Here is a 25,404-nt window from a genome sequence, read left to right as displayed (position 1 = left end):
CTGAAAGAACGTGTGGCGATGTATGGAATGGATTAACACTAAAAGAAATGACTTAATAGTGGAGATAATAGTAGAGATAATTAAGCAATAAGGCACGAGGGGTGTGGTATATGGCCAATGTACATAAAGTAAACCTTTTTAGATTAAACTATAGTAAATATATTCACATCACCAAATAATTGAATAAAACACATCGTTTTGCAATGAAGGTCTACAGTAGCCTCAACAGCACTCTGTAGGGTAGCACCATGGTGTAGCCGGAGGACAGCTAGCTTCTGTCCTCCTCTGGGTACATTGACTTCAATACCTAGGAGGCTCATGGTTCTCACCCCCTTCCATAGACTTACACAGTAATATGACAACTTCCAGAGGATGTCCTCCAACCTATTCAGAGCTCTTGCAGCATGAACTGACATGTTGTCCAACCAATCAAAGGATCAGATAATTAATGTAGTACTGAAAGCATAAGCTACAGCTAGTTAGCGCTGCAGTGCATAAAATGTAAGTAGTTGACAGAGGGAAAGACAATAGCTTTGAATAATGTGTTTCCTAAATTAAGGACAGGCAGCAGAGAGAAAGCTAGCTAGCTATTGTCATTGTATTTTTTTCACTTAGCTAATGCAGCGAGCTAATTTAGCCTACTCAAACAGAGGAATGCTTATGTTAGCTAGCTGGCTAAGGCTATACAACACTGGAACTCTTCCAAGTCAAGGCAAACTTTCAGTTTTATAAATGTATTGCTAAGAGGGCCCGTCCGTGTAACTGCTAAACTGCTTGCTGTACACTGCTGGTTTACTAACGCATTAGTTATAGTAGCCATGTTGACTATGTTTGCGAATAGGTTGAAATTGATAACGATGTAGGCTGTGTGTAGTGGTTGTGTGGTATAAAGGTTGGGCTTGGGAGAAAAAAAAATCCACCTGGTCAGACAGCTGCACTGAAGTCCACAAGCGAAGGGTAAAGGTGAGAGGAGGAGAGTGTAGATTCAAGTAGGAATTATACAACAAGCAAAGTGATGATGCTGTTTGTATGTGGTTGCTATGAAAAGTGAACTGTGTGTATTCATTCCACCGATTGTTAAAATGTTTCTTAAAACGGAAGCAAACGGAACAAAAACGGGGATAAACATACCCGAATTTGACCAATAGAAGCCCTTGTATGCAACTGTTTGAACTACTGATTACAACCTTGATCATGGACCGACCTCGACCAGATACAAGCTGCCTTTAACACAACCTGTCTATTCTGTAGTATATTATTATTATTCTATTATAGCGCTGTGCTGCCACCTAGTGGAGCAGACCTGAGAACTCAAAAAGGTGAGCTTGGAAGAGAAGGAGGAGCAGAGGAATGGAGGTTAGACATTTACAATTTAGTCATTTAACAGATGCTCTTAAATTGATTTACAGGAGCAAATTAGGGTCAAGTGCCTTGCCCGAATGCTCTTAACCGCTAGGCTACTTCACGCCCTTAGCTATTGACTCAAGTAGCATTGATTAGATAACAGGAGTTAAAAATGATTGAAAGGCATACATAAATAATACCAAATGAAGCACATTTTACACCATGATAACTGTCTCATATGTTTTATATGGAAGCTGTGACAAATGTCCCACATTTCCAACATGTCAGAAAGAGGGGAAGCTTTGTATCCACCAACATTTTTCAAACTGTTTAAAAAGGAAATGAAAACCCTCTCTTTTAACAGACTTTAAAACTTAGCATGGTAATTAAAATAACTTAAAAAGCATCTCTCGCCAATATTGGCCATGAATGTTGTGAGTTGTTCGACAAATAAAACAAAATGTGTTCAGGCTTGCAATGGCATAGAAACGTAAAGTCATGGTCTTCTGATGCCACTGGCATCGACTTGACACAGCAGTCATGAAAATGACTTTTCACCAAAAAAATCCCTTTACTGCCAGTCTTAATAACTGATTGTAACCCTTAAATAATAATCTCTAATGGAGCGATGATAAGGCTTAAACACTGTGCTGGATTCCAATAAGTAACTCTAATGTAATGCCAAAACAGCAGTACTAAATAATGAACAGAATATTATTTCTCAGATGGTTCCTGATTGCACTTAGGTCCGTCACTGCTATCAAAAACATTACCGAGGATGTATTTGAAAAAAAAAACAGCTGCATTTAACCATAATATGTCAGTCTGATAAGGATTCTTCTTTTATGATTCTTCTACTAATATCGTTTTGTTGATAAGTTTGCCAAGTCGTCATAAAAACAGACTAATTCTGAGGACATCATTTGCTTAGAAATCCAATGTGTACATTATAATAGGAATTTGGTGAAATTCAAAACAGGGGAAAATGCGTTCATCTTCTTCTCAGTCTATCAGTGGGTGGAGACCGCGCTGGCATCCCCTTCAGCCGGTGCTGCTGTCCGATTGGTTGGGCCAGGGCTCCGAGCTTCGTCTACTGAAGGTGGGCCTCCACATGCTCCAGGGGTTGTAGGAGGGGCTCAGCTGCGTGGGGGAGGGCTTTGTTGGGGCCGGGAGCGGGGTTCCACTGTCAGTGCTACCCATCAGATCGGTCAGGGGGGAAGCAGAGGAAGAAGAGAAGGAGTGTAGGGGGGAGTCAGAGGGGGGGCTGGTGGACCAGATGGAGGGGCTGAATGGAGGGCTGGAGCCCCACATGCTACTGCTGCCCAGGATGGACTGGATGAGAGGAGAGAGAGAGGCTGACCGTTAGGGACCTGGACTACTAGTACAGTCTGATGTCTTTGTGGAACAGACGTTATAAAGGTCCAATGCAGACAGATTTATCTCAATATCAAATCATTTCTGGGTAACAATTAAACAGAGTGATTGTTTTCAATTAAAAATGGTCAAAAAGACTAAATAACTTCTTAGCAAAGAGCAATTTCTCAAGGAAGAATTTAACTGGGAGTGGGGAGGGGAAATTTAAAATGAGCTGTTATTGGCAGAAAGGTTTAGAACTCTTTCTTATTGGTCTATTAACTAATTTACCACATGGCGATGTCATCATGAAAGGAAAACTCCCTCCTACCAAAAACAGGCTGAAATTTCAGGCCTTCTTTTCAAACAGCTTTACACAAAAAAAAGTACATTAACATAACCTTCACAATTTCACAGTATTATTCCAACCTCAGTGTGGAAACATCAATCAAAAATGGGATTTTCTGTTTTCACTAGGCCTTTAATTAACTAAATGAAGAGTGTGACTCCAACACTGAAGACACTTCTGGTGCCCATGTAAACGTCCCAAATCACACCCCGTTTCACCTGGGAAATTGCCTGTGTCTCTCCTGACAGCCATCCTACGCTATAGATACTTTCGCGTTCCAATGTTGCTCTGTAGTGCACTACATGAGGAATACTGTAGGGTGTCAGGAGAGACGCAGGCCATTTTACATAAGTATGGAGCAGTGGAAGAGGTCTTACCGTGGTGGGGGTAGCAGGGGAGCTGGAGCTGGGCTGGATGGGCCAGGGCTGTAGAGGCTGCAGGGACTCGTTTGGCCAGACGGACGGGGTGGTATGTCTGAACTCAGGCCAACTCTGCTGGGGCTCCATAGCACTCCTTCCCGCGGTCATCCCACTGAACACTACACAGCACAGTCAAGCGTCAACTGGTTTCCATATACGCTGAGTGTGCAAAACATTAGCAACACCTTCCTAATATTGAGTTGCACCCCCTTTTGCCTTCGGAAGAGCCTTCATTCATCGGGGCATGGACTACATGGTGTTGAAAGCGTTCCACAGGGATGCTGGCCCATGTTGAATCCAATGCTTCCCACAGTTGTCAATTTAGCTGGATGTCCTTTGGGTGGTGGACCATTCTTGATACACACAGGGGAAACTGTTGAGTGTGAAAAAACCCAGCAGCGTTGCAGTTCTTGACACACTCAAACCCGTGTCTGGGTACCACTACCATACCCGGTTGAAAAGGCACTTACAGGGCCTTCAGAAAGTATTCATACTCCTTGACTTATTCCACATTTTGTTGTGTTACAGCCTGAATTAAAACATTTATAAAAATGCATTTTCTTTCTTACCCATCTACACACACTACCCCATAATGACAATGTTTGTAGAAACGTTTGCAAATATACTGAAAATGTATTTACATCATTTACATTCAGGGGTATGAATGCATACGTATTCACACCCCTGAGTCAATACGTTAGAATTACATTAGGCAGCAATTACAGCTGTGAATCTTTCTAGGTACGTCTCTAAGAGCATTGCACACCTGAATTGTACAATATTTGGCTATTATTCTTTTTTTTAAATTTTTCAAGCTCTGTCACAGTGGTTGTTAATCATTGCTAGACAACCATTTTCAATACTTGTGATACAATTTTGACTTAAATCTGCTTGAAAATGTAACTCGGCCACTCAGGAACATTCACTGTCTTCTTGGTAAGCAATTCCAGTGTAGATGTGTCCTTGTGGTTAAGGTTATTGTCCTGCTGAAAGGTGAATTCATCTCCCAGTGTCTGGTTTTCCTTCAGGATATCGCCTGTGCTTACCTCCATTATGTAAAAAAAATTATATTGAAAAACTCCTGAGTCTTTAACATACACAAGCATACCCATAACACGATGCAGCCGCCACAATGCTTGAAAATGGTGGTACTCGGTAATGTGTTTTATTGGATTTGCCCATAAAAATAACACTTTGTATTCAGGACAAAAAGTTAATTGCTTTGCCAAATGTTTTGGAATATTTTTTATTCTGTACAGGCTTCCTTCTTTTCACTCTGCCAATTAGGTTAATATTGTGGAGTAACTACAATGTTGATCCATCCTTAGTTTTCTCCTATCACGGCCATTAAACTCTGTAACTGTTTTAAAGTCATTGGCATCATGATGAAATCCTTGAGGGGTTTCCTTCCTCTTCGGCAACTGAGTTAGGAAGGACGCCTGTATCTTTATAGTGACTGGGTGTATTGATACACCATCCAAAGTGTAATTAATAAACTTCAACATGCGCAAAGGGATATTCAATTCACTGCTCGACTGACGGAAGTTACAGATAATTGTGTGGGGTACAGAGATGAGGTAGTCATTGAAAAATGTTAAACACCGTTATTGCACACACAGTGAGTCCATGCAACTTATTGTGACTTAAAATATTTTTATTGAAAAATAATTCCACTGACTATGGGGAATTGTGTGTGAGCCAGTGACCATAAAATCTCCATTAAATTAATTTTAAACTCCGGCTGTAAGAACATCATTTGAAAAAAATACAAGTAGTGAATACTTTCTGAAGGCACTGTGAAACTTTTGTCTTGTCCGTTCACCCTCAATGGCACACTTACACAATCCATGTCCTAATGGTCTCCAGGCTTAAAAATCCCTTCTTTAACCAATCTCCTCCCCTTCATCTACACTGACTGAACTGGATTTAACAGGTGACATCAATAAGGGATCATAGTTTTCACTTGGTCAGTCTATGTCAAGGAAAGTTCCTAATGTTTTGTACACTCGGTGTAGTTAATTTAACAGCCTCGTCTAGGGCCATGTTTTTCCTGGACGGTCACATGTCCATGAAAGACTCAGTGACCTACACCATGTAACAGATCACAACACATTGTTCCATGCGATCTTCTCTCGAAAGAGAGTGTACAGAGTGCAGGTGTTGTTGTGTCCCAGTTAGACATATTCATGCATTTCACAAGCTATTCTGTCTGCTTTTTCTAACTGCTTACCTCCAGACAGGTTGAAGGTGTTGCTGGGTCCGAAGGCTGAGAAGGAGTTGACAGAGTTGAGGCTGGGTCTCCTGCCGTTCCCTACAGGGCTCCACAACCCCGAGCTGTCTGATCCATCACTCTCTACAGAGGAGAGGTGTTGGAGGACATCTCTGTCTCTGCTCCCCACAGCCGCCTTCGTTGCACTGCACCCTGGTGGTCGGAGGAGAGAACAACAGGTTAGCACAACAGCTACAGGAGTGGACACATTGAGCTTCTTCATTCACTCCCATATCAACCCCCTAGCCAAACCCCTTCCCCCTGAAAGGACTGGATAGGTAGATGCGATATGATAAGAACTCCACCTTGGAGGTGCGTGTCTCTTTGTCAACAACAGCTGGTGCACAATCTCTAATAGGGACACTTCGGGATTTTGGAAAGGAGGCCCTTTCTCTACTTCCCCAGAGTCAAATGAACTCGCAGATACCATTTTTATGTCTATGTCAGGGTTTCCGTTAGCCGGTAATAGCAGACTGTTGGACAATATTTTTTAATGCCTATAGATAAAACTGGTGTCAAGAAGAAAAAAATTCCACAGCTAAATAAAGCTTTTTAGCCTAAATACATTTGACTGGTCATGCTTATCAGTCTATAGGTTCATTTGCATAATTTTGTGGAATTCAATTTCCGTGTGTTACGGTATATTTGTTATGCATCTTATTTGTCACACGCGTACATTATACAGATACAGAGCCTTTGAGAGGAAAATCTGTCAGATGCTGCAGCATCTCAAACGGCAACGGAAGGCAGGCTTCATCAGCGCGTCACACACCACTTTGCAATGAGCTGAAGGCAGTTTGAAAACAAATACTTCATTGTTTGAAACCTGAATGTTTTAATACATATGAGGCATGTCTTACCTTGCATCAGAGTAATCCATAAGAGCTCCTCTCTTTCTACATTTATAACGTGTATTTCCTTCTCACATTGCGGTGCCCTTTTGGCAACAGTGTTTTGTATGAATTTGGGCTCTATCGTCCCACAACTGTCACAGAGTCTGTATGGAATAGGCCATTTCTTTCTCAACAAGCTGACCAATAGAATATGTCAACTGTTCTACTATGGGGGATAGTACATTGACATAGGCTAGTGACTTTGCTGTTCAGTACTCGTCTTGTTGGCTTATTCAAAAATCTTCAAAGTGCATATCAGAATTCCACATTTCAAATTCCACATCACCAAGGATCTACCATGGTCCACACACACCAACACTGTCGAGAAGAGGGCACGCCTACACCTCTTCCCCCTCAGAAGGCTGAAAAGATTTGGCATTGGCCCTGAGATCCTCAAAAGGTTCTACAGCTGCACCATTGAGAGCATCTTTACTGGCTGCATCACCGCTTGGTATGGAAACTGCTTTGCATCCGACCACAAGGCACTAGAGGGAAGTGCATACGGCCCAGTACATCACTGGGGCCGAGCTCCCTGCCATCCTGGACCTCTATACCAGGCGGTGTCAGAGAAAAGTTTACTCCACCCACCCAAGTCATAGACTGTTCTCCCTGCTAACGCACAGCAAGCAGTACCGATGCACCAAGTCTGGAACCAACAGGACCCTGAACAGCTTCTACCCCCAAACCACGACTGCTAAATAGTTACCCGGACCATCTGCAGTTAACCTTTTTGCACTAACTTTGACTAATCACATACACTGCTGCTACCATTTATTATGGGTTACTATATTCCTAGTTATATGTACATATCTACCTCGTACCCCTGCACATCCATGTGTATACTGCCACGTTAATGTTACTCATCGTGTATTTATTATTGCACTTTTTATGTTTCTATTATTTATCTCTCTCTGCGTTGTTGGAAGGGCCCATAAGTAAGCATTTCCTTGTTAGTCCACACCTGTTGTTGACAAAGCATGTGACAATTAAAATTAGATTTTGATTGGCTAGATGGCCATATTGCTTAGACACATCCAATCATCTCAATTTTACACAGATGCTGAGAGTGTAGGGGCTAGAGTCAAGGGGCGAGGGGTCCATTTGGGACATGGGGGAAGAAGTAGTCAGAGACAGGACATCGGACTGACCTGGGCTTTTGTCGAATCCAGCCGCCACAGCAGCAAAGGTAGGGTTCCCGTTCTGACCAGGTACGGAGACCAACTTGGTCAGCTTGTTCTTTATGCCTGATGCAGTAGACATCAGACCCACCTCGCTGGAAAACACACAGAAACAAAGAAGACTTTGGTATTTAGAAATAACCACTCTTGGATGTAGATGACATTTTTATCTTGATCTACATATATTTTGCAGTTATTCTTTTGGCATTCTTCTTTTTATCACACCTCAGGTTGTGTATGTTTCATGTCACTCTGGCACAGTTAACTACACAGATAGTTGTATGACTTCTAGATCAGTTTAAGATGAAGAGCTGTGCAGGTCTCTGTTGTTGTAGGTTTGTTCACCTGGTAGCAGTGTTGACCATGCCGCTATAGGAGTCATACAGAGAGAAGCCAGACGAGGGAGGGGGAGGGGTTCCGATGGTTCTCTTTAGGAAGGGATCAGACGAAGGAGGAGGGGTTCCGATGGGTCTCTTCAGGAAGGGATCAGACGAGGGAGGGGGAGGGGTTCCGATGGTTCTCTGTAGGAAGGGATCAGATGAGGGAGGGGGAGGGGTTTCGATGGGTCTCTTCAGGAAGGGATCAGCGTTCATGGTCTGCAGGGAGATCTGCTGGAGACTGTCCACAGCTGAGAGGAAACGGGGAGATGCATGTCATATGGCTGCCTTTATCACAATACTCAATTGGTTTGTTTTTATTTGAAAGACTGGATTGATACATGCTTGATTCAGGAAGTTAAAAATAGTTAATATGCTAGAAGAGGTGGGGAAACAGGTTTGGAGCAGGTATGAGGGGGTTGTGGTAGTGCACTACATAACTCACCATTGTGTGCTATGTGGAGGGGAACACAGTCCCACTCCGGGGGAGGAGAGATGTCCTTCTCCCCTTCTGAGCCGCTGCTGTTCCCCAGCTCCTGCGCCACCGGTTCGTTGAACAGGAACTTAGCCAGGAGAGGGGGGCGGAAGTCTTCCAGCTTCACACGAGGCACTGGGGTTTGAGAGGAGGGAACGAGACTCAAACATAACCCTACACAGTCCTGAAAAGGTGTCTCCCAAGTCAGTGGGGAAAAAGGCAGGTAAAAACCAAACAAGACATTTGCCATGTCAATGTGAGAAAACAGAAAAGTCAAAAGGTCAGTTAGCTGGAAAGGTAGAAAACTGACCTCTTGGTTTAGGAGGTATGGGTCTTGTTATGGTTGTTGTTGTTGTTGAGCTGCTGGCCAGGGCCTTGGAATTGAAGCTCTTGCGCTTGTTTTCCAGTGGGGTAACGTATGGGAGCTCCAGTGAGCTGTGGAAAAGCAACATGGAATAAAGTGGTCAATGTCTGGAAGCTCAGTCACGTCTGAATACAAAAGGAATGCTTTATTTGTGAGTGCTGTCCCTTTTTCACACAAGTCAGATTACTCCTAGGCTACAGAGCCCAAAGATGTACAGAATTTACTAAGAGCTGAGCATGTCAGAATTTTGTATCGAGGTCACTGAGAAAAATGTGTACAAGCCGAAATAACCAAAGAGGAACCCAACTTAAGACTCTGATCGACGACACGGTTTGTGATAGCTGCAGTTGTTTTCTAATCTTCAGCTGTATCTGTAACTTCTGACACTGTCTTGTGTGTATTGTGTATTTTTGGGGTAATATTATGTACACGTTGCTATTGCCCTGTTTTTCCTTCTTGCCAGGTCACCCTCGTAAAATAGGTTTTTAACTTCAAATGGGTCGTACCTGGTTAAATAAAGGTTAAATAAAAATAAACTAAACCCCACCTAGACTTTGCATCCATTTGGCTCTTCTCCTTTGTAATGGCTGCTGGCTTCTTGTTCTTGGACTTTGAGTGAGCTTCAGGAGTATCATATTTCTTCTTCCCTTTGTTGTCCTCCATTATGTCTGGGTTGGAGTTCTCTGTGGTGGTGGAGGAGCTGTCATCGTTGTCCTCCTTCTGTTCCTCTCCTCCCTGAGCTCTTCCCTTGTTCCTCTTCTCCCTCTCTTCCTTCTTCTTCGGGGCCTTGGCTTTGGTCTGCTGCACTTTCCCTTTGGCTGCACTGGCTGGAAGGAGGGAAGAAGATGACAGATTCATTACACTGTGTGAACTGAATCAAATCCTGTCAATAATAGGAGTGTTCGTACTGTGTACCCCTGAATGAGTCAGTTGTTAAATAAGCAGGTAATCACATTTTAAGGGCCATCCAAATTCTCAACACAAAAGCATATGTTTATCAGGGTTAATACTAATATCCAGGTAGGTACCTTTGCCATAAACTGCATCCTGATTCCCCCCCTCCTCAGCAGACTCTGGTCTGTCCAGGTCTTTATCCATGGTCTCCACCAGGCTCACATAGTCCGAGTCCTCCGAGCTGTGCCGGCGTGGCCCATCTAAGGGACTTCTTCCTGGGGCTGAAGGACCAGCCTGTGAGGGGTGCTGCTGGTTCTCTGGAGCTGGCTGTGGCTGCTTGGGGCTCCGGGCCTTGCGGCTGGCCTGTTGGCCAGAGGAGGAGGTGCTGTCTGAGACTTTGGAGCCTGGCTGGGAGGGAGGGATCAGGGGTTGTGTGGGGCCTCGGTTGTGGCCTCCTCTGGTGTTCCTGCTAGCAGCCCTGGAGGCAGAGCCTGGCATCCCTCGCAGGGAGTTGTGGTTGGCTTCTCCACCGTACCCATTCATACTGGGAGACAAAATACTGAGAAGTTAGTAATTATAGAATAAAATATTTACACACTAAACATCTCCGATCTACTCATCAAACCATTTCAGATACTAACGTCAACATATGTCAGACAAAGTTTACACAAAAACGTACATTCAGAAAACAAACTCACTGTGCATCGCTTTGAAGTCGTACTATTTCCCTGAGGTCAAAGGGCCTCCCAGTCTCCATGGAGGTGCTGGATGTTTCGAAACACATGCGTCTCTTGAACGGCTCCCAGATCCCCAGGGCCTCCAGATAGGCCGCTACTATCACCAGCAAAAACATAGAGCTGAGCACAACAGATAGAGGCAACGTTAGTAATCCTTACAGCCTTAGATACAGGGGAAATATCTGTCCAAGAAATGTAGCTAAATAAATGTATTTTGAACATGTAGAAAGGCTGATATGCCAAGATAATTCATGATATATGGGGTGCAACCTATGAGCCTAGTTCTGGATACTGGGCCTCTGAACTAATCTAGGGAACACACGGTCTAGGCGGGGATCCACCCATAGAATTCAAATGTGTTCTATTTGTGAGACTCCCCCTCTCACCTCATGATGACAGAGATGATGACATAGAGCTCCAGCTCCCAGTTGGGTCTGGGGAGGACAGCAGCACAGGCAGCCAGCATGTGGTAGGGCAGAGAGGCGTTGAGGGAGAACACAAAGTAAGATCCTCCGGTGGTGATGAACTTTAACTCCCGGATCACCCTGGAGGCTGTGAAGTCTGGCGTGAACCTGAGAGAGATGAAGAGACACGTCAACGTTGGTCATTTCAGTTGGTCATTGGAGGTACTAGTGATTAAACAAAGCAAGCACAAAACAATTGTAGTGATTCATGGGATATGTATCTATTAACTTTAAACAGCTAGCTATAGGTTTACTTACAATATGACGATTTCTTTCGAAGCATTGGGTTTTAGTGAAAACTCTTGGCAATTAAGGACTTTAAAGCCGAATCCCTCACAGGGACGTCCGTTTATTTCAGTGGATTGAATGTTAATTTCCAGCTGTCCAGTGTTCTCTAACTTAAAGGATTTTCTCAGAGTGACGTTCGGCTCCTTCGACTTCATTTCTGAAACAAGGTTCACAAAGTTAATTAGTCACATACCTCTGACAACTTCCTCTTTCATTCATATCTATTTTTAGCTGCAGAGGCTTGTGTGTCTAGAGATCAAATATATAATTTACACAAATACACAAGCATAAACAAACTATCAAAAGGGCTCTGCAAGACTATTCTCGGAGTTCAACCCGCCGATAAGTAAATGGTTTCCTGTCTGTGGATGCAGGACATCTATAACAAACTGGATTCTAGACCACTCACTGTCTGTGGATGCAGGACATCTATAACAAACTGGATTCTAGACCACTCACTGTCTGTGGATGCAGGACATCTATAACAAACTGGATTCTAGACCACTCACTGTCTGTGCAGTCCTTCAGTAGAGACTCAGTCATCTTGAACCTGAGGAATCCCCCTGGTCCCGGGGCCTTGCCCCCTACCTTCAGCCTTTCATAGCTGCCCTGACCCTGCACCACCAGGAACTCCATCACCGTCAGGTTGTTCCTGTAGAGACAGAGACATACACCGTTAACAATCAACAGAACAATAAACAGCAGTTTATATTTTATTCACACAAACCATATGATTCAAATTGCAATGCATTCATCCACACAACCACCAATATGGCCAAGTCGAGGCTGTAAAAGATATATGGTCTGACTGCTGACTTCTCTCTGTAACCCTGTAGCTACTACAGCACCTGGGAGACTATATTCCTTTTCTGCCCGTCCTCCTCAGTCCAACAGAGATATTCATAGCTCAACGTCTCAAATCAGCACCCTGCCTTCAGAGGTGCAGATTTTAAGAAGCAACATCAGAGCTTGCCGGAACTTCAGAGTGATCCTGACCTCAAGCAGTTAGCATAAACGGCAGGTAGCCTAGTGGTTAGAGTGTTGGGCCAGTAACCGAAAGGTTGCTAGATCGAATACCTGAGCTGCCAAGGTAAAAATCTGTCGTTCTGCCCCTGAACAAGGCAGTTAACCCACTGTTCCTAGGCCATCATTGTAAATAAGAATGTGTTATTAACTGACTTGCCTCGTTAAATAAAATGAAAAATAAATAAACACTGTACATTAAAATGGCACACTATCCCCTATATAGTGCACTACATTTGACCACAACCCCATAGACCCTGGTCAAAAGTAGTACACAATATAGGGAACAGGATGCCATTTGTGACACAAATCAGAGACTTATGTAAGTGGACAACTGGTTAAGTCCTACAGGCTATAGTGTTAACATGCCTTAGCATAAGCAGAGAGGAAACCGTGTGGTTGCTGACGGGGGAGAATTTCAAACGTAGCGACCTCACTTCCTCTGGCTGCAGCATTAGGTTGTAAACGTAGGGTTGTGTCGTCGAGCCCTCGGCGAAGCCTGCGCTGCCTCTGACCACAGGCGTCTGCAAAGGGGAAGGAGAGATTCAAGTCTCAAACATGGTATTGTATTTGATCAACTGGCACGACACAGGACTAAAAGACAGAGCCAAGTAAACTCACGTGGTTTCTGTGTACCTGGAACTCCATTGTGTCAGGGGTGAAGTGTGGGAGCCTCTCCAGGGGAAACCTGGCGTGAAAGAAGAATAAGACCGTAGAATTACTTCTAGAATTATTTTCCATTCATTCTAACTCTATCGTGGAGAAACCCCATCAGTGTGACATGAAACATCTTGCCAAAAGGGGTGACAGACAAAATTACTATTAGCAAACTACAAGTGCATATTGAAGGCTACTCACATTTGTGACAGTTTATGGGTGACAGCCGGGAGGTTGGGATAGAGGGCTAATGGCAGAACTTGGACATAGACAGGAACGTCAGCTGGGTTCTCCAAGACAACCTCTATCTCCTGGCAACAGAAGACTGCTGGTTATAACAGAAGGCTCAATACAGTAGCATGTACAGGACCCAGAGTTGTTCTTGACCATGTGACTTGACCAGGACAACTCTTGGCTCTAGTTATAGCCTTAGTTTAGAGTTGCTCTGGTCACATGGTCAGGGAACCCCCCCTGGGCCTGCCAATCTATCCTGAACAAAAATCTAAACGCAACATGTAAAGTGCTGGTACAATGTTTCATGAGCTGAAATAAAAGATCCCAGAAATGTTCTATATGCACAAAAAGATTCTCTCTCTCACATGTTGTGCACAAATTTGTTTACATCTCTATTAGTAAGCATTTCTCCGTAGCCAAGATAATCCATCCACCTGACAGGTGTCAGATCAAGAAGCTCATTAAACAGCATGATCATTACACAGGTGCACCTTGTGCCGGGGACAGTAAAATGTGCCGTTTTGTCACACAACGCAAAGCCACGGATGTCTCAAGTTGAGGGAGCGCGCAATTAGTATTCTAAGCTAGACATAGCTGTCCCCTCCCCAAAACCCATTGGAGGAGGTTTGGCTTTCTCATCCAATGGGTTTTGAGAGGACGTGAAGAGTATGCAATTGAGATCTTCCCATAGAATTGATGTTAATGAATCCACCTCACCGATGAGCTGGTGAGGCTGGTGAGAGGGAACAGGACCTGCTGGGAAGAGTTCATGATAGAAGGCCACTTCAGCTGAGCTGACACTCTGGTCTCAATGTTCTTCTGGAGGTCAGCGTTGGCCTCAAACACCGCCTCCGCCATGTGTCCTGAACTCTCCTTCAGTGCTTTCCATCGCCGACGGAGCATTTGATACAAATCTACGTCCACATCCCACATATCCTCCTGCATCGACAGCCCAGGCGGTCTGCTCTCAGCTGAAAGTTCAAGATGTTTTAATGAAGAACAAGTTCGCTAGGTACAGCAGCAAACTAACCAGAAACCATTAAAGAATAACGGCAATAACCAAAAAGACTCACATTTCAGAACAAACGGTACTCCCACATAACAGTGGTCGCCACACTGCAAGCTGGCGTCAAAATAAATCTTGGCGACCTTCGACTTGCGTTTGGGTTCCAGCTCGTCCCGGTTGTTCTTCAGTCTCCTGTAGTAGAAACGTGAGTCCTCAGTCAGAGAGTGGATCTGCTGTAGGGTCACCTTCTGAGAGAACGAGCTCACCATGCTTAGACTCTGCTGCACTACTTTACCCTGGGAGGGACAAAAAACACATAGAAAATAGCATAGAGGCAAAATACAAAAATGTTTGATACACTCAAAACAATATAGCAATCTACGACAAGTAAAATATAGTTAGTCTAACCGGAAAAGATGGCGGGAGGACAATGTGTTTGGGATAGCTGGTCAACGTGCCCACTGCAACAACTGCTTTCACTGGTATCGTTAATATCTGTTTACAGAAGAGGAATGAAGATCACTGACAATTCTTGAACATCACACAGGAGCAATTTGCAAATTGATGCATTTTATGTATTGATTTTCGTTTATGTGCGTGTTTCCTTTATTTAACCAGAGAAGTTACGTTGAGATTGACATCTCCATTTCAAGTGAGCCCCGGCCAAATGGAACAATTTCACAAAAGTAAAACGTATATAGTTGCCGTAGCAACTCAAATAGCAGGACTTAGTGACAGTAGCACTTCAACGGGCCAGTTGACAGGTATACCTGGTAGTCTGTTGTGATGTGGATAGCTCCGTCGTAGGCCCCCTCCAGGTCTTTAGCCACCAGGGTGACCCGGAAGGCAGCGTAGTAGCCCGAGGCTAGGATCACCTGCAGGTGGAACAACAGAGCCGTCAGTCAGCCTCCTGATTTCCATCTACTTTACCTACTGCTCTCAGACACAAGGCCACTTTGTTGGCGTTTCCTAGCAGATGAACACAGCATTCTGTAGTCATCTATACACACCTCCTTTCTACTCCATCTGTACAGGACCATGAGAGTGCTCACATACAAAATATGTAGGGGTGGCAGGTAGCCTATTGGTTAAGAGGTTGGGCCAGTAACAGAAAGGTTGCTGGTTTGAATCCCCGACTAAGTGAAAAAAAGTGATTGTCCCACCAAGCTATGTTAAGATGAATGCCTGAGTCACTCTGGATAATACTAAAATGTTTAAAAAATAAACTAATATTTAGAGGAAAAGAAAATGGAGAGAACATATATTTCATAGCAGGCTTAAATGACCTCCATTATCTCCAACCAAGTACCGCTAGATTCAGCCAGTCCAGGGACAGTAGTAGTTGTGATGCTGTTACCGTTTTGTGAGGAGAAGCTGAGGCGCTGTGTAGCTCTCTGGTCTTGGTCAGCACCGTGGTTCTGTTGCCTCTCTCGATCTTCAACAGCTCCACACTCAGACTCTCTCCTGTCAGCAGCCATGGCCGGATCACCAGCTGTACGAGTGAGTGAGTGAGAAAATGACTTGTCTCCTTTTCCGTCACACTAATCCAATCTGTTTTCAAACAAGTTGAAGTGAAGGAGAGATACTAGGTAGCCACCTCTAGTGAAGCATTAGTTACCCATGGTTACGAATGCATTCAAAAAGAGCTGTACTGCTTTATTATGGGATGTCTACAGAGCAGAGGGGTGTTGAGGGTGAGCCCACCTCGATGGGGTTGCTGTTGACAACCACAAACAGGATGCTGCTGGTGTCTGTCGCGCTGAGGACACCAAAGTCCAGGAAGTTCTCTTGCAGACTGGGCGGCAGGACAAAGGGCTGTTGAGAGGATGGGAGGAAGAGAAAAATGAGACTATATTGTTATGATATGGGGGCCAGGTTAGTATTAGGACATGCACCAACACCCCAATCCAGGGAACACTTCCACACACCATTCCTCCAGGGGGTAGCAGGAACCTTGTTTAGCCAGGTTGATATGCACATCAGGTGATCGTCAGTCAGTGTCCCAGCTTGCAAGACGTGAGGCTGCTGGTTGGTTTGGTGGCCATGAGGCCTTTCGTTTTGATTTGAAATTTTTCGTTTAGGTATGTTTAGTCACCATCTGAACAAATGATAATCTGCCTGGACTGGCGACCAAGAGGTCAAGGTCTAGTTATGGGTTTCGTAACAATATGCATTTGTAGGTGTTTCCCCCACAATGTACTTGAGTGTGTGAAGGATTTAATTTGTGTGTGTTGCAGTACCTCCAGGAATCCAGTGTAGGCGCGGACGGGGAGGTGGAACTTGGAGGCGTTGGTGACCAGCAGGATGTTGCTGTCGATGTGATTGGAGGGCCGGACAGGCTGGAAGTGGAGGGAGAAGATGTAACGAGACTCCTGAGGGGGGATCAACACCGGCTCACTGAAGTTCTGCACCTGAGGAGGAGAACACGGGACCGTTCATATATACGCTGCCTCCTTAGGACACACTCAGAGGACAACAGAGCAGTTCAACACGTTTAATACTTGACAAACCAAAGTCCCCCCAGGGATCAATAAAGTAGATAGTTCTTATCTTAAGACTTGAGGACCGTGATTAGTAATTGATTGAAGTTGGTTGTATTTAAGCTGGGTTGGAACAAAAGCCTGCAAGCTTTGAGTTGGCCGACAGCAACAGGCCTCTGGAACACGATACAGTTCATAACAGTTACTCACTAAGAACATGGTCTTGGCTTCATCTGGAAGGGACACGTCATGGATGCGGATGGCAAAGTGGAAGGTGTTGGTGAGGTGGATGGGTTTGACCACTGGCTCTAGAACACTGTCTCTAATGTGGAACAACGTGACTGTATGGTCAAACCCCAAATACCTGTCACACAGATGGAGAGGAGAGTTAGTGGAGACGTTTAAAATGTTCAGAAATTGTGTAATGGTGATTCGTTACAGTAAATAAATAAAAAATACTTCTCTTTTCACTGGTTAAATAAAATACTTGTCATTGTTATTGGTAAAGGAAACAGAAAAACCTACCCGTCTAGAACCTCAGCTAGGTATGGGATTTCAAGTTTGGAGTAGCTTTTCTCTTTCGCTTTTACTGTTATTTTACCAGAGGACTGGGAAGCTTTTTGAACTTTCGATGCTGGAAATCAAAAAAACAAAACCGTGTCAAAACAGGTTGGAACAAAAAGGCAGAGGTGCAATATGCAGGGGAATTCCAGAAGGTATGGGGAGTACTGAGCAATATAGCTCACTTACCATCAAAACTAATACTAGCGACTTTGGTGTATCTATGTTCTCCAGCTTTTAGCGTGACGGCCTTGAAGTCTATTGTGATGGCATCGTTTGACGGCGTCGCTCGAACGCTCATTATTTGCACATCTTTTGCTCCGGAATTGAGAAGATGCAAATTCAACTGCTTTGGTCGATCTGTAAAACATTTAAACAGAAAATACAATAAACAACTCATCAAATCACCCAAGAACCATTTTGAAACGTCCAAATCACTCAAATATTTCACAAAAGCCTGACCCATTGGAGAATGAGGGTATAAAGGTGTTGTGAACACAGCACACCTTGTGAGCGTAGCGTTCCAAAGTCCAACATTTCTATTGAGGAGTAGATTCCTGGTGCTGAGGACAAAGACACACAGGAACAGGAGACGTTTCAATCAGCCAGTCACAGATACAAGTATAGAAATATTACTATTGGAAATGTATGGTGAGGCGTTGCTATTGGAAACATATGGTGTGAGGCGTTGCTATTGGAAACATATGGTGTGAGGCGTTGCTATTGGAAACGTATGGTGTGAGGCGTTGTTATTGGAAACGTATGGTGTGAGGCGTTGCTATTGGAAACATATGGTGTGAGGCGTTGCTATTGGAAACATATGGTGTGAGGCATTGCTATTGGAAACGTATGGTGTGAGGCGTTGCTATTGGAAACATATGGTGTGAGGCGTTGCTATTGGAAACGTATGGTGTGAGGCGTTGCTATTGGAAACATATGGTGTGAGGCGTTGCTATTGGAAACATATGGTGTGAGGCATTGTTATTGGAAACGTATGGTGTGAGGCGTTGCTATTGGAAACATATGGTGTGAGGCGTTGCTATTGGAAACGTATGGTGTGGGGCGTTGCTATTGGAAATGTACCCGAGGTGACCTCCACCTCTACAGGCAGGATGATGAACTCGTCCTGGTTGGAGGCGTTTGTTTTGATTCTGATGAAGGCCGTGTGGTTGTCTGCGTCTCTCGACGAGAAACTGGCTCTCATCACCCCCTTCGTCTCAAACGGGGGAATCTCCTGACAACCACACAGGAAGAAAGAACAGAAAATACATTCTATTCAGGGGTCAAGTAATTCCATTCTGGTCAGGTTTTTGTCTCAATTCCAATTCTAATGGTGTAGAAGTAACAGGATAATAATCTAAAAGCCCCCGACTGTCCTGATCTATACACACCCACAGATGGTGCGTTCCTCCCTGCTGCCCTGTGGGGAGCTCCAGGTGCAGGTCTCCTCCACTAGAGTACATCTCCACTACCTGCAGTGGCTCACTGTGTGGGTTGTGGATGTTTATGAGTGGAGAGAAGCTGCTGTTGACTGGGACTCGGGCCCCGATGAACGGCCGCAGCCTGTAGGGGTTGGGGATCCCCACACCAAACACCTGCAGGGGATAAGACACCAACAACATAAGACTCATGATCTACAGCAGGGACCTACAGCAGGGACCTACTTGATCTACAGCAGGGACTAAGACTGCGGAGGCAAGGGAGAAAACCAGCAGAAAATGCAACCCACAAAAGGATCCTTATATACAGTGTTCAGAACACACCTCCAGTATACAAACATATTACAGAATTATTATACATAGTGACACATTATATAAACATACACACCTGACATGTAAACACTCCATGGTGAATTAGTATAGATATGACATATGATTCCATAAACATATGTATTCATACACACCTGACATGTAAACACTCCATGATGAATTATTAGTATAGATATGACATATGATTCCGTAAACATATGTATTCATACACACCTGACATGTAAACACTCCATGATGAATTATTAGTATAGATATGACATATGATTCCGTAAACATATGTATTCATACACACCTGATATGTAAACACTCCATGATGAATTATTAGTATAGATATGACATATGATTCCATAAACATATATAAACATACACACCTGATATGTAAACACTCCATGATGAATTATTAGTATAGATATGACATATGATTCAGTAAACATATGTATTCATACACACCTGACATGTAAACACTCCATGATTAATGATTAGTATAGATATGACATATGATTCAGTAAACATATGTAAACATACACACCTGACATGTAAACACTCCATGATGAATTATTAGTATAGATATGACATATGATTCAGTAAACATATGTATTCATACACACCTGATATGTAAACACTCCATGATGCGAGGTATTAATAAATAAAGTATTCTCTACATTTCCTACTACTCGAGCGAGGAAGACCACATCAAACGACGTATTCCCCCCTGGTGGAATTATCTACAGGGAGAGAAGAGAAGGGATGGGGTGAATTAACTCGAGAGAAAGAATACGACAATTATCCAATCAAAAGATTGGAATCAAAAGGTCGAGCTACTTTTGGAAATGTAAATGTAACCAACCAATTAAGGTCAGTCTTGGGTGTGATAAAGCAGTAAACATGAAGATTCTTGTCATGATGCGATATCGTTTTAGAAGATACTGGATGACAGCCAGACATAAACAAATTGCTTTAACAATAAAAATGTTTAAATACCAGGGGGAAGAGGGTGTTTTTGCTCCAGCCAACATTCTTCCTTATTTGACTTGATTTTCCTGCTCTACTCTCAGGACTCAAACATGCTGAGCAGCACAGTCACACCATTCACCATCTCCTCTGCTCAGGAGTGCACTGGATTCAGAGCTGTCATGAGTTTCACAATTCAGTTAAAAGGCCCAACATGGCGGAATGTTGACAGTTGAGCACGTGCCTCTTGTTTTTCAAAAAGTACAAAACCAGCACATGATACCCATAACAGCCAGGTCACATGGTCAGTCAGACTGACAGGCAGGGGAATCGGAATGGCCGGATAAATGAGCCTCTGTCCACCGACAAACACAGGGCTTAGTCTTTCAGCTTTTGAACAAGCCGTGCGTATGCCTGTAGAACAGGAGACGTCGGCTGTGTCCCAAACCAAAAGAAAGCTTGCTGCCTACCTGCCTGCTCCAAAAGGACCTATGTAGGTAGCACTTTCCTCAGTAGGTAACTGACATTTAAGATGAAATTGGTAGGCAGCATTTTAAGGTGCCTTGGGAATGTGACACGCCAATTTTGACGTCCTGCCTTGAAATGCTGCATCTTTGTGGAATGGGACACAGCAATAGGGTTATACTTATTAGCTACTCACCCTGTTTTGAAAGAATGATGCATGAAAATGTGCAGTTGTTGCTGATATAGATATCAAGCTTATTTCCTCTGCACTAGGATTGTGCAAATAAACTTTCTCCATTTTTGGCATTCCAACAGGCCTGGGAACAGGAAGAGAAACAGTGTTGTGAAAGCTGTCGCACATATAGCTGTCAGAAACACAGCCGTCAGAAACATATAGGCCTAATGGGGTCAAATGGAGTCTCAAAGAAAATCTGGTTGATTTCCATTTCCTTGTCTCTCCTAACAGATGTTGATAAAACGATCATGCTCCAGGAGGCCTCTTCTCTTAACTGTGGAAATACCCAGCAGATAAGAGCACGTTTAAAAAGTATCAATGCCGAGTTGTCAAATGATCTGAGAGGGTGATTCACAGAATGTACATCTCAACAACGTGACAGGAAGAAAATAAACAGAGTAGTTGATGGTTGAATTTGTCCCATTTCACACATGTACAAGTCTATATTATCAAATTGTATTGGTCGCATACACATATTTAGCAGATGTTATGTGCGGGTGTAGCGAAATGCTTGTTAAACTAGGGCAGAGCGATATGGCCAAAATATCATATCATGTGGTATTTTTCACATTTTTGACAGTATATAATGTTTTTGATTAATAAAAGTTCTACATTTGCTTTATGAGTAGTGCGACACCCTACGGTGGCAACACATACATTCTAAATGATTTCAAATGGGTCTTTATCCATTCTGATTGTTTTATACTGTTCAATTCAACTTCAACCTAAAATTATTTCCTGCATTTCCATCAATTTCCGCATTTCCTGGACTCATTTGAGATCATTTCCACACTGCCATGACATGGGCAAAAATACTAGGCCTTATTTTTAACCAAATGTTGCAATTGTGATTTAGATCAAAACACTTGGGTAAACTTTTGGAATCATGGAAATGTTTATTATAATTCTATAGTTAGAATATAAATAATAGTGGGCACTTTGAACACAGTGTTGTTTGACATGACACTAAATGAAAATGCCATGGACAAGTTATTGTGACAGGGTAGGAACCAAAGTGATGGTCAGTGTTTCCTAGGGGAACCTATAATCTTTGGCTACATTAAATCTGTATTCATATAGCCAACATATTCATTATTAGCCTATTCCTCTTTGATTTAGTAGATACTGTTGCACAAACAACATGCTGATTTAAGCCTCCACCAGTACTGGTATCAGGCTGTATTAGCTAGCTACGTTTGCTCTGACTCAGTACTTTTATTAGCTGGCTAACACGATTTAGCGTAAGTTGCTAAGAAAATACAAACTAGCTGTTTGCAGATGTAAGAAACAAACAAATAATGTAATTATAGAACGCTTGTGGATTTATATTCAAATCAAAGTGGCAACATCGTCATCAACATTGTTGCATATGCCGCGTTGACCATGCAGACTGAACGAAAGTGTCATGGTCAAGCAACAAATGAGCTCCTTGAGTGACAGGGAGTGGGACTAGGTCTGTGTGGAAAGCAGCATGGAGAGAGAGAGAGGAGAGGGATGACTCAAGTAGAGGAGTAAACTATAAAAATGGACATCACATTTAACAAACCAAACATTCAAATAGTTATAGAAGGTAACATAAGAACCCAAACCGGTCTGTGCATAAATACCTGTATATAGTAAAATACAGTCTACCGCCCAGCCCTATGTTAAACACGTGTGAATTGGAAATGTGTTTCTGTTACATATCCCAACTCTCCCCGAGACACCCTCGGAGAGTGGAGTGAGACACCCTCGGAGAGTGGGGTCACGGCCAGGGTCTGCCATTATCAACAGCGACCCAGGAGCAATTAGAGTTAAGTGCCTTGCTCAAGGGCACAGACAGATGGTTGACCTTGTTGGCTTGGGTATTCGACCTAGCTACCTTCACGGTTACTGGCCCAACGCTCTAAGCGCTAGGATACTTGCAGGTGTATCTGTAGGTGGAGGAAGTTAACTCACTGTTCATGGAAGTCCAGCATTGGCGGCTCAAAGCGTATGGGCCTGCTGTTCCCTCTCTGTAAGGGTGAGCTGTGGGAGAAAAAAAGAGGAACCATAGTGAGGAAGAGAAGGGAAACAAGGACAACTTTTCATCCATGCTGCAGTCCTACTTCCTATTGTGTAACATGTAAAAAAATATATATAAAAAAAATAAAAGCTTGTGTGTGTAAAGCAAATCAGGTTAACATGTAAAAGCTCAGGGTAACCGCCAAAACAAGACAGGAAACCTGCCAAACCTGCTTTGCAAAAACAAGTGATCTACTGCAAGGTTGTTTCCCCTATATCATTTTGACTGACTATGACTACATAGTAATTTCAACAAAAAAAAAGGTTTTGCAAAGATAATTGAAGTCAGAGATATGCATTAAGACAGATGTCATTGCATGTGTATTCAGCTCAGACAAACAAGATCTTTCCATGAGAAACAAGGCACCCAAAAGGGAAACCGCTCCCTGCACACGCCACAGACAGTATGACTTCACTGAACAACACGTATAAGCCGACAGCACACAGGCAAGGTGTCGCTGTGGATCCATGACCGATGTTATGAAACGTCAGGAACTCATTTGCTTCTTAAATTTGAGTACAACAAGGAATATATGTTTTATTATTCCAAGGCCTACACTTGGAATACAGATGAATTCTATGAAGTCATAGTTGTACATTAGAACTTAGTTGTGCTCCTACTGTGGTCTTGTGTGTTCTAAGAGCGAGAGGTGGAAAAGAACTGCACATGCTCTTAATGTCGCTGTAGGAGATTGACCTTCAGCTGGGTAAATCACACACACCCCTCTGTCTGTGTGTGTGTTTACAGAGGAGCTCTACAACCAACCAGACCTCTCTCAGAATGACTCCTCCACTCCTGCATTTTGCAGCGTTTATAACTGTGTTTGAACACACATTTGCAGGTGGCGAACAATGCAGACGGTGTTCAGCTTATATTAATTGTAGATCATATTATTTATAATGTAAACAGAGGTAGATTCCCTGTAATTTCCCCCCTATAGCTTCAGAGTACAAACAAAGCCACATCATGCGTTGTTTAATGGTCATAATGGGCCACTGACTGACTGAAAAAGGCCACCGTGTAACAGCCAATCATACACTCTAAATTCTTGAGGTTTCAAAATGCAAATACATGGCTTTTCTGCGTGGCGTGCATTGGCCAACTTCTGATGTAGACTGAATGCTTAAAAAAACAATGTCAGCAGCTAGATAGATGGGAGGCTTGGCGGTGTTAGTTCGCCGTGGGTGGAGGAGAGGTGCGAAGTTTAGACTATAAAAAAAGGAACAGATGCATCGTCAGTCAGCATCGTGACTAAAAAGCCACAAGCCATTTCCTGTTCCAACTAAGCAACGCAAAAGTCTCTTCTGCATATTATAGAGATTGTCTAGAGAACTTTAAACCTGCTGAATGCTGGCCAGGGGATAAAGTGAATCTGATAATGAATCTTCTGCATATTGTAGAGAAATGTAAAAGAAACCTAATGATACTGGCTGCTAGCCAGAAGAGGTGTAACCATGAGACACCTATTGCATTATATATAATAACTGGTGTGACACCTAAGCAACGGAAAGACAAAAATAAAACTGAGAAAGGCTAATATAAAATTAAGCAAAAAACAGATTAACCACGTGTTACTAAATATAATCTTGGCCTCAACACGATGCTGACTAGACAATGAATAACTACTATTTACAAGCTGAACACAACTGGTCATTTGGAGAGAAAATACATAAGCCGCGGTGTTATTGCATGCTTTTGTGGTCAATCAGTCCTTGGTGTTGTGGACAGAAACCTCAAGTCAAAGTGAAAGGAAAATTGCCAGGCTTGCATATTTAACTTGTCTAGTTAAATAAAAGTTAACCATGACTTAATCGAAACTGATCTAAATAGCCAAAGCAGAACTTTGCTAAATTGCTAAATCTGTAGTGCTGGAAAAGTTGTGTCTTGATAAACCATTTGTGAGAAAATCTTCAGAGATTAATGACGAAGAGCAAACACAGCATCTCAGCTGTTAGAAACAGTAGACCAGACACTCCGTTGTAGTACGGCTGCAGCCGTACCAGACAATAACCACAACATAAGGCTCTTAGCACTGCCTGCATCCTCATACACACATGCTGCCCTGGAGTCTGGACATTGACCTTCATTATCAAGTCAGACTTTAAAAAGGCACATGCACACAATAACTAACAGCGTACATTTCCGCTACAAACTCCATTCACCACCTTGCTTTCCATTTGTATTGATCTCTCAATTGAATTCCTTGCTCTTCAAGCAGAGAGACCATTCAGTGCCATTCCATTTCATTTTATAATTAAATTAAATTTCTATACCTTTGGGACATCACTTCCTTCAACTGGGTTATACCAACTTCCTCCAATCTAAGCACTGGTTTAACCCAACACTTCTAGATAAGAGAGCTATAAACGTAATTGCCCTTACGGATGTTTACACAAACAATGGAGAGGAATCAAGTCAACTAAGAGGACAAAGGTGAACAGAGAGGGAGGCGTGAGGGGACTCCATTGGCATCAATATGAGCGGTTGCTATTAGGGTCTATCAGAATGAATACATAAAAATAAAATGTTGGTCCCATGTTTCATGAGCTGAAATAAAAGATCCTAGAAATGTTCC

The 25,404-nt window shown here is 43.2% G+C and overlaps 1 protein-coding gene across 3 annotated transcripts in view; it reads right to left on the bottom strand.

Annotated features, from left to right (window-relative positions):
- Window positions 1-1,570: 1,570 nt before the first annotated feature.
- The window catches only part of LOC110497015 (transmembrane protein 131), a 31,523-nt gene continuing 7,689 nt past the window's right edge, over window positions 1,571-25,404 (bottom strand). The window contains exons 4-35 of one of the 3 annotated variants that reach the window (XM_036951298.2): window positions 22,724-22,792; window positions 20,747-20,867; window positions 19,743-19,859; window positions 18,757-18,960; window positions 18,449-18,599; window positions 17,872-17,928; window positions 17,555-17,725; window positions 17,330-17,438; window positions 17,015-17,168; window positions 16,565-16,735; window positions 16,029-16,139; window positions 15,682-15,816; window positions 15,095-15,199; window positions 14,733-14,819; window positions 14,392-14,620; window positions 14,036-14,289; window positions 13,286-13,395; window positions 13,049-13,115; window positions 12,797-12,951; window positions 11,914-12,056; window positions 11,375-11,561; window positions 11,039-11,224; window positions 10,614-10,772; window positions 10,050-10,459; window positions 9,569-9,848; window positions 8,968-9,092; window positions 8,628-8,792; window positions 8,151-8,433; window positions 7,776-7,900; window positions 5,696-5,887; window positions 3,424-3,584; window positions 1,571-2,676 (exon numbers count right to left, since the gene is read on the bottom strand). In XM_036951298.2, coding sequence (XP_036807193.1) covers window positions 2,386-2,676; window positions 3,424-3,584; window positions 5,696-5,887; window positions 7,776-7,900; window positions 8,151-8,433; window positions 8,628-8,792; window positions 8,968-9,092; window positions 9,569-9,848; window positions 10,050-10,459; window positions 10,614-10,772; window positions 11,039-11,224; window positions 11,375-11,561; window positions 11,914-12,056; window positions 12,797-12,951; window positions 13,049-13,115; window positions 13,286-13,395; window positions 14,036-14,289; window positions 14,392-14,620; window positions 14,733-14,819; window positions 15,095-15,199; window positions 15,682-15,816; window positions 16,029-16,139; window positions 16,565-16,735; window positions 17,015-17,168; window positions 17,330-17,438; window positions 17,555-17,725; window positions 17,872-17,928; window positions 18,449-18,599; window positions 18,757-18,960; window positions 19,743-19,859; window positions 20,747-20,867; window positions 22,724-22,792 — 5,284 coding nt within the window. In that variant the 3' untranslated portion in view covers window positions 1,571-2,385. Of the gene's footprint in view, window positions 2,677-3,423; window positions 3,585-5,695; window positions 5,888-7,775; window positions 7,901-8,150; window positions 8,434-8,627; window positions 8,793-8,967; window positions 9,093-9,568; window positions 9,849-10,049; window positions 10,460-10,613; window positions 10,773-11,038; window positions 11,225-11,374; window positions 11,562-11,913; window positions 12,057-12,796; window positions 12,952-13,048; window positions 13,116-13,285; window positions 13,396-14,035; window positions 14,290-14,391; window positions 14,621-14,732; window positions 14,820-15,094; window positions 15,200-15,681; window positions 15,817-16,028; window positions 16,140-16,564; window positions 16,736-17,014; window positions 17,169-17,329; window positions 17,439-17,554; window positions 17,726-17,871; window positions 17,929-18,448; window positions 18,600-18,756; window positions 18,961-19,426; window positions 19,499-19,742; window positions 19,860-20,746; window positions 20,868-22,723; window positions 22,793-25,404 lie in introns of those variants that run through there. The other 2 variants (XM_036951299.2, XM_090207685.1) reach the window with 2 other exon arrangements.

The sequence above is a fragment of the Oncorhynchus mykiss genome, chromosome 18, assembly GCF_057628025.1.
Source record: "Oncorhynchus mykiss isolate SJ-2025 chromosome 18, ASM5762802v1, whole genome shotgun sequence".
Lineage (NCBI taxonomy): Eukaryota > Metazoa > Chordata > Actinopteri > Salmoniformes > Salmonidae > Oncorhynchus > Oncorhynchus mykiss.
The sequence above is the reverse complement of the archived record's forward strand: the minus strand, read 5'-3'. Positions and strand labels throughout refer to the sequence as shown.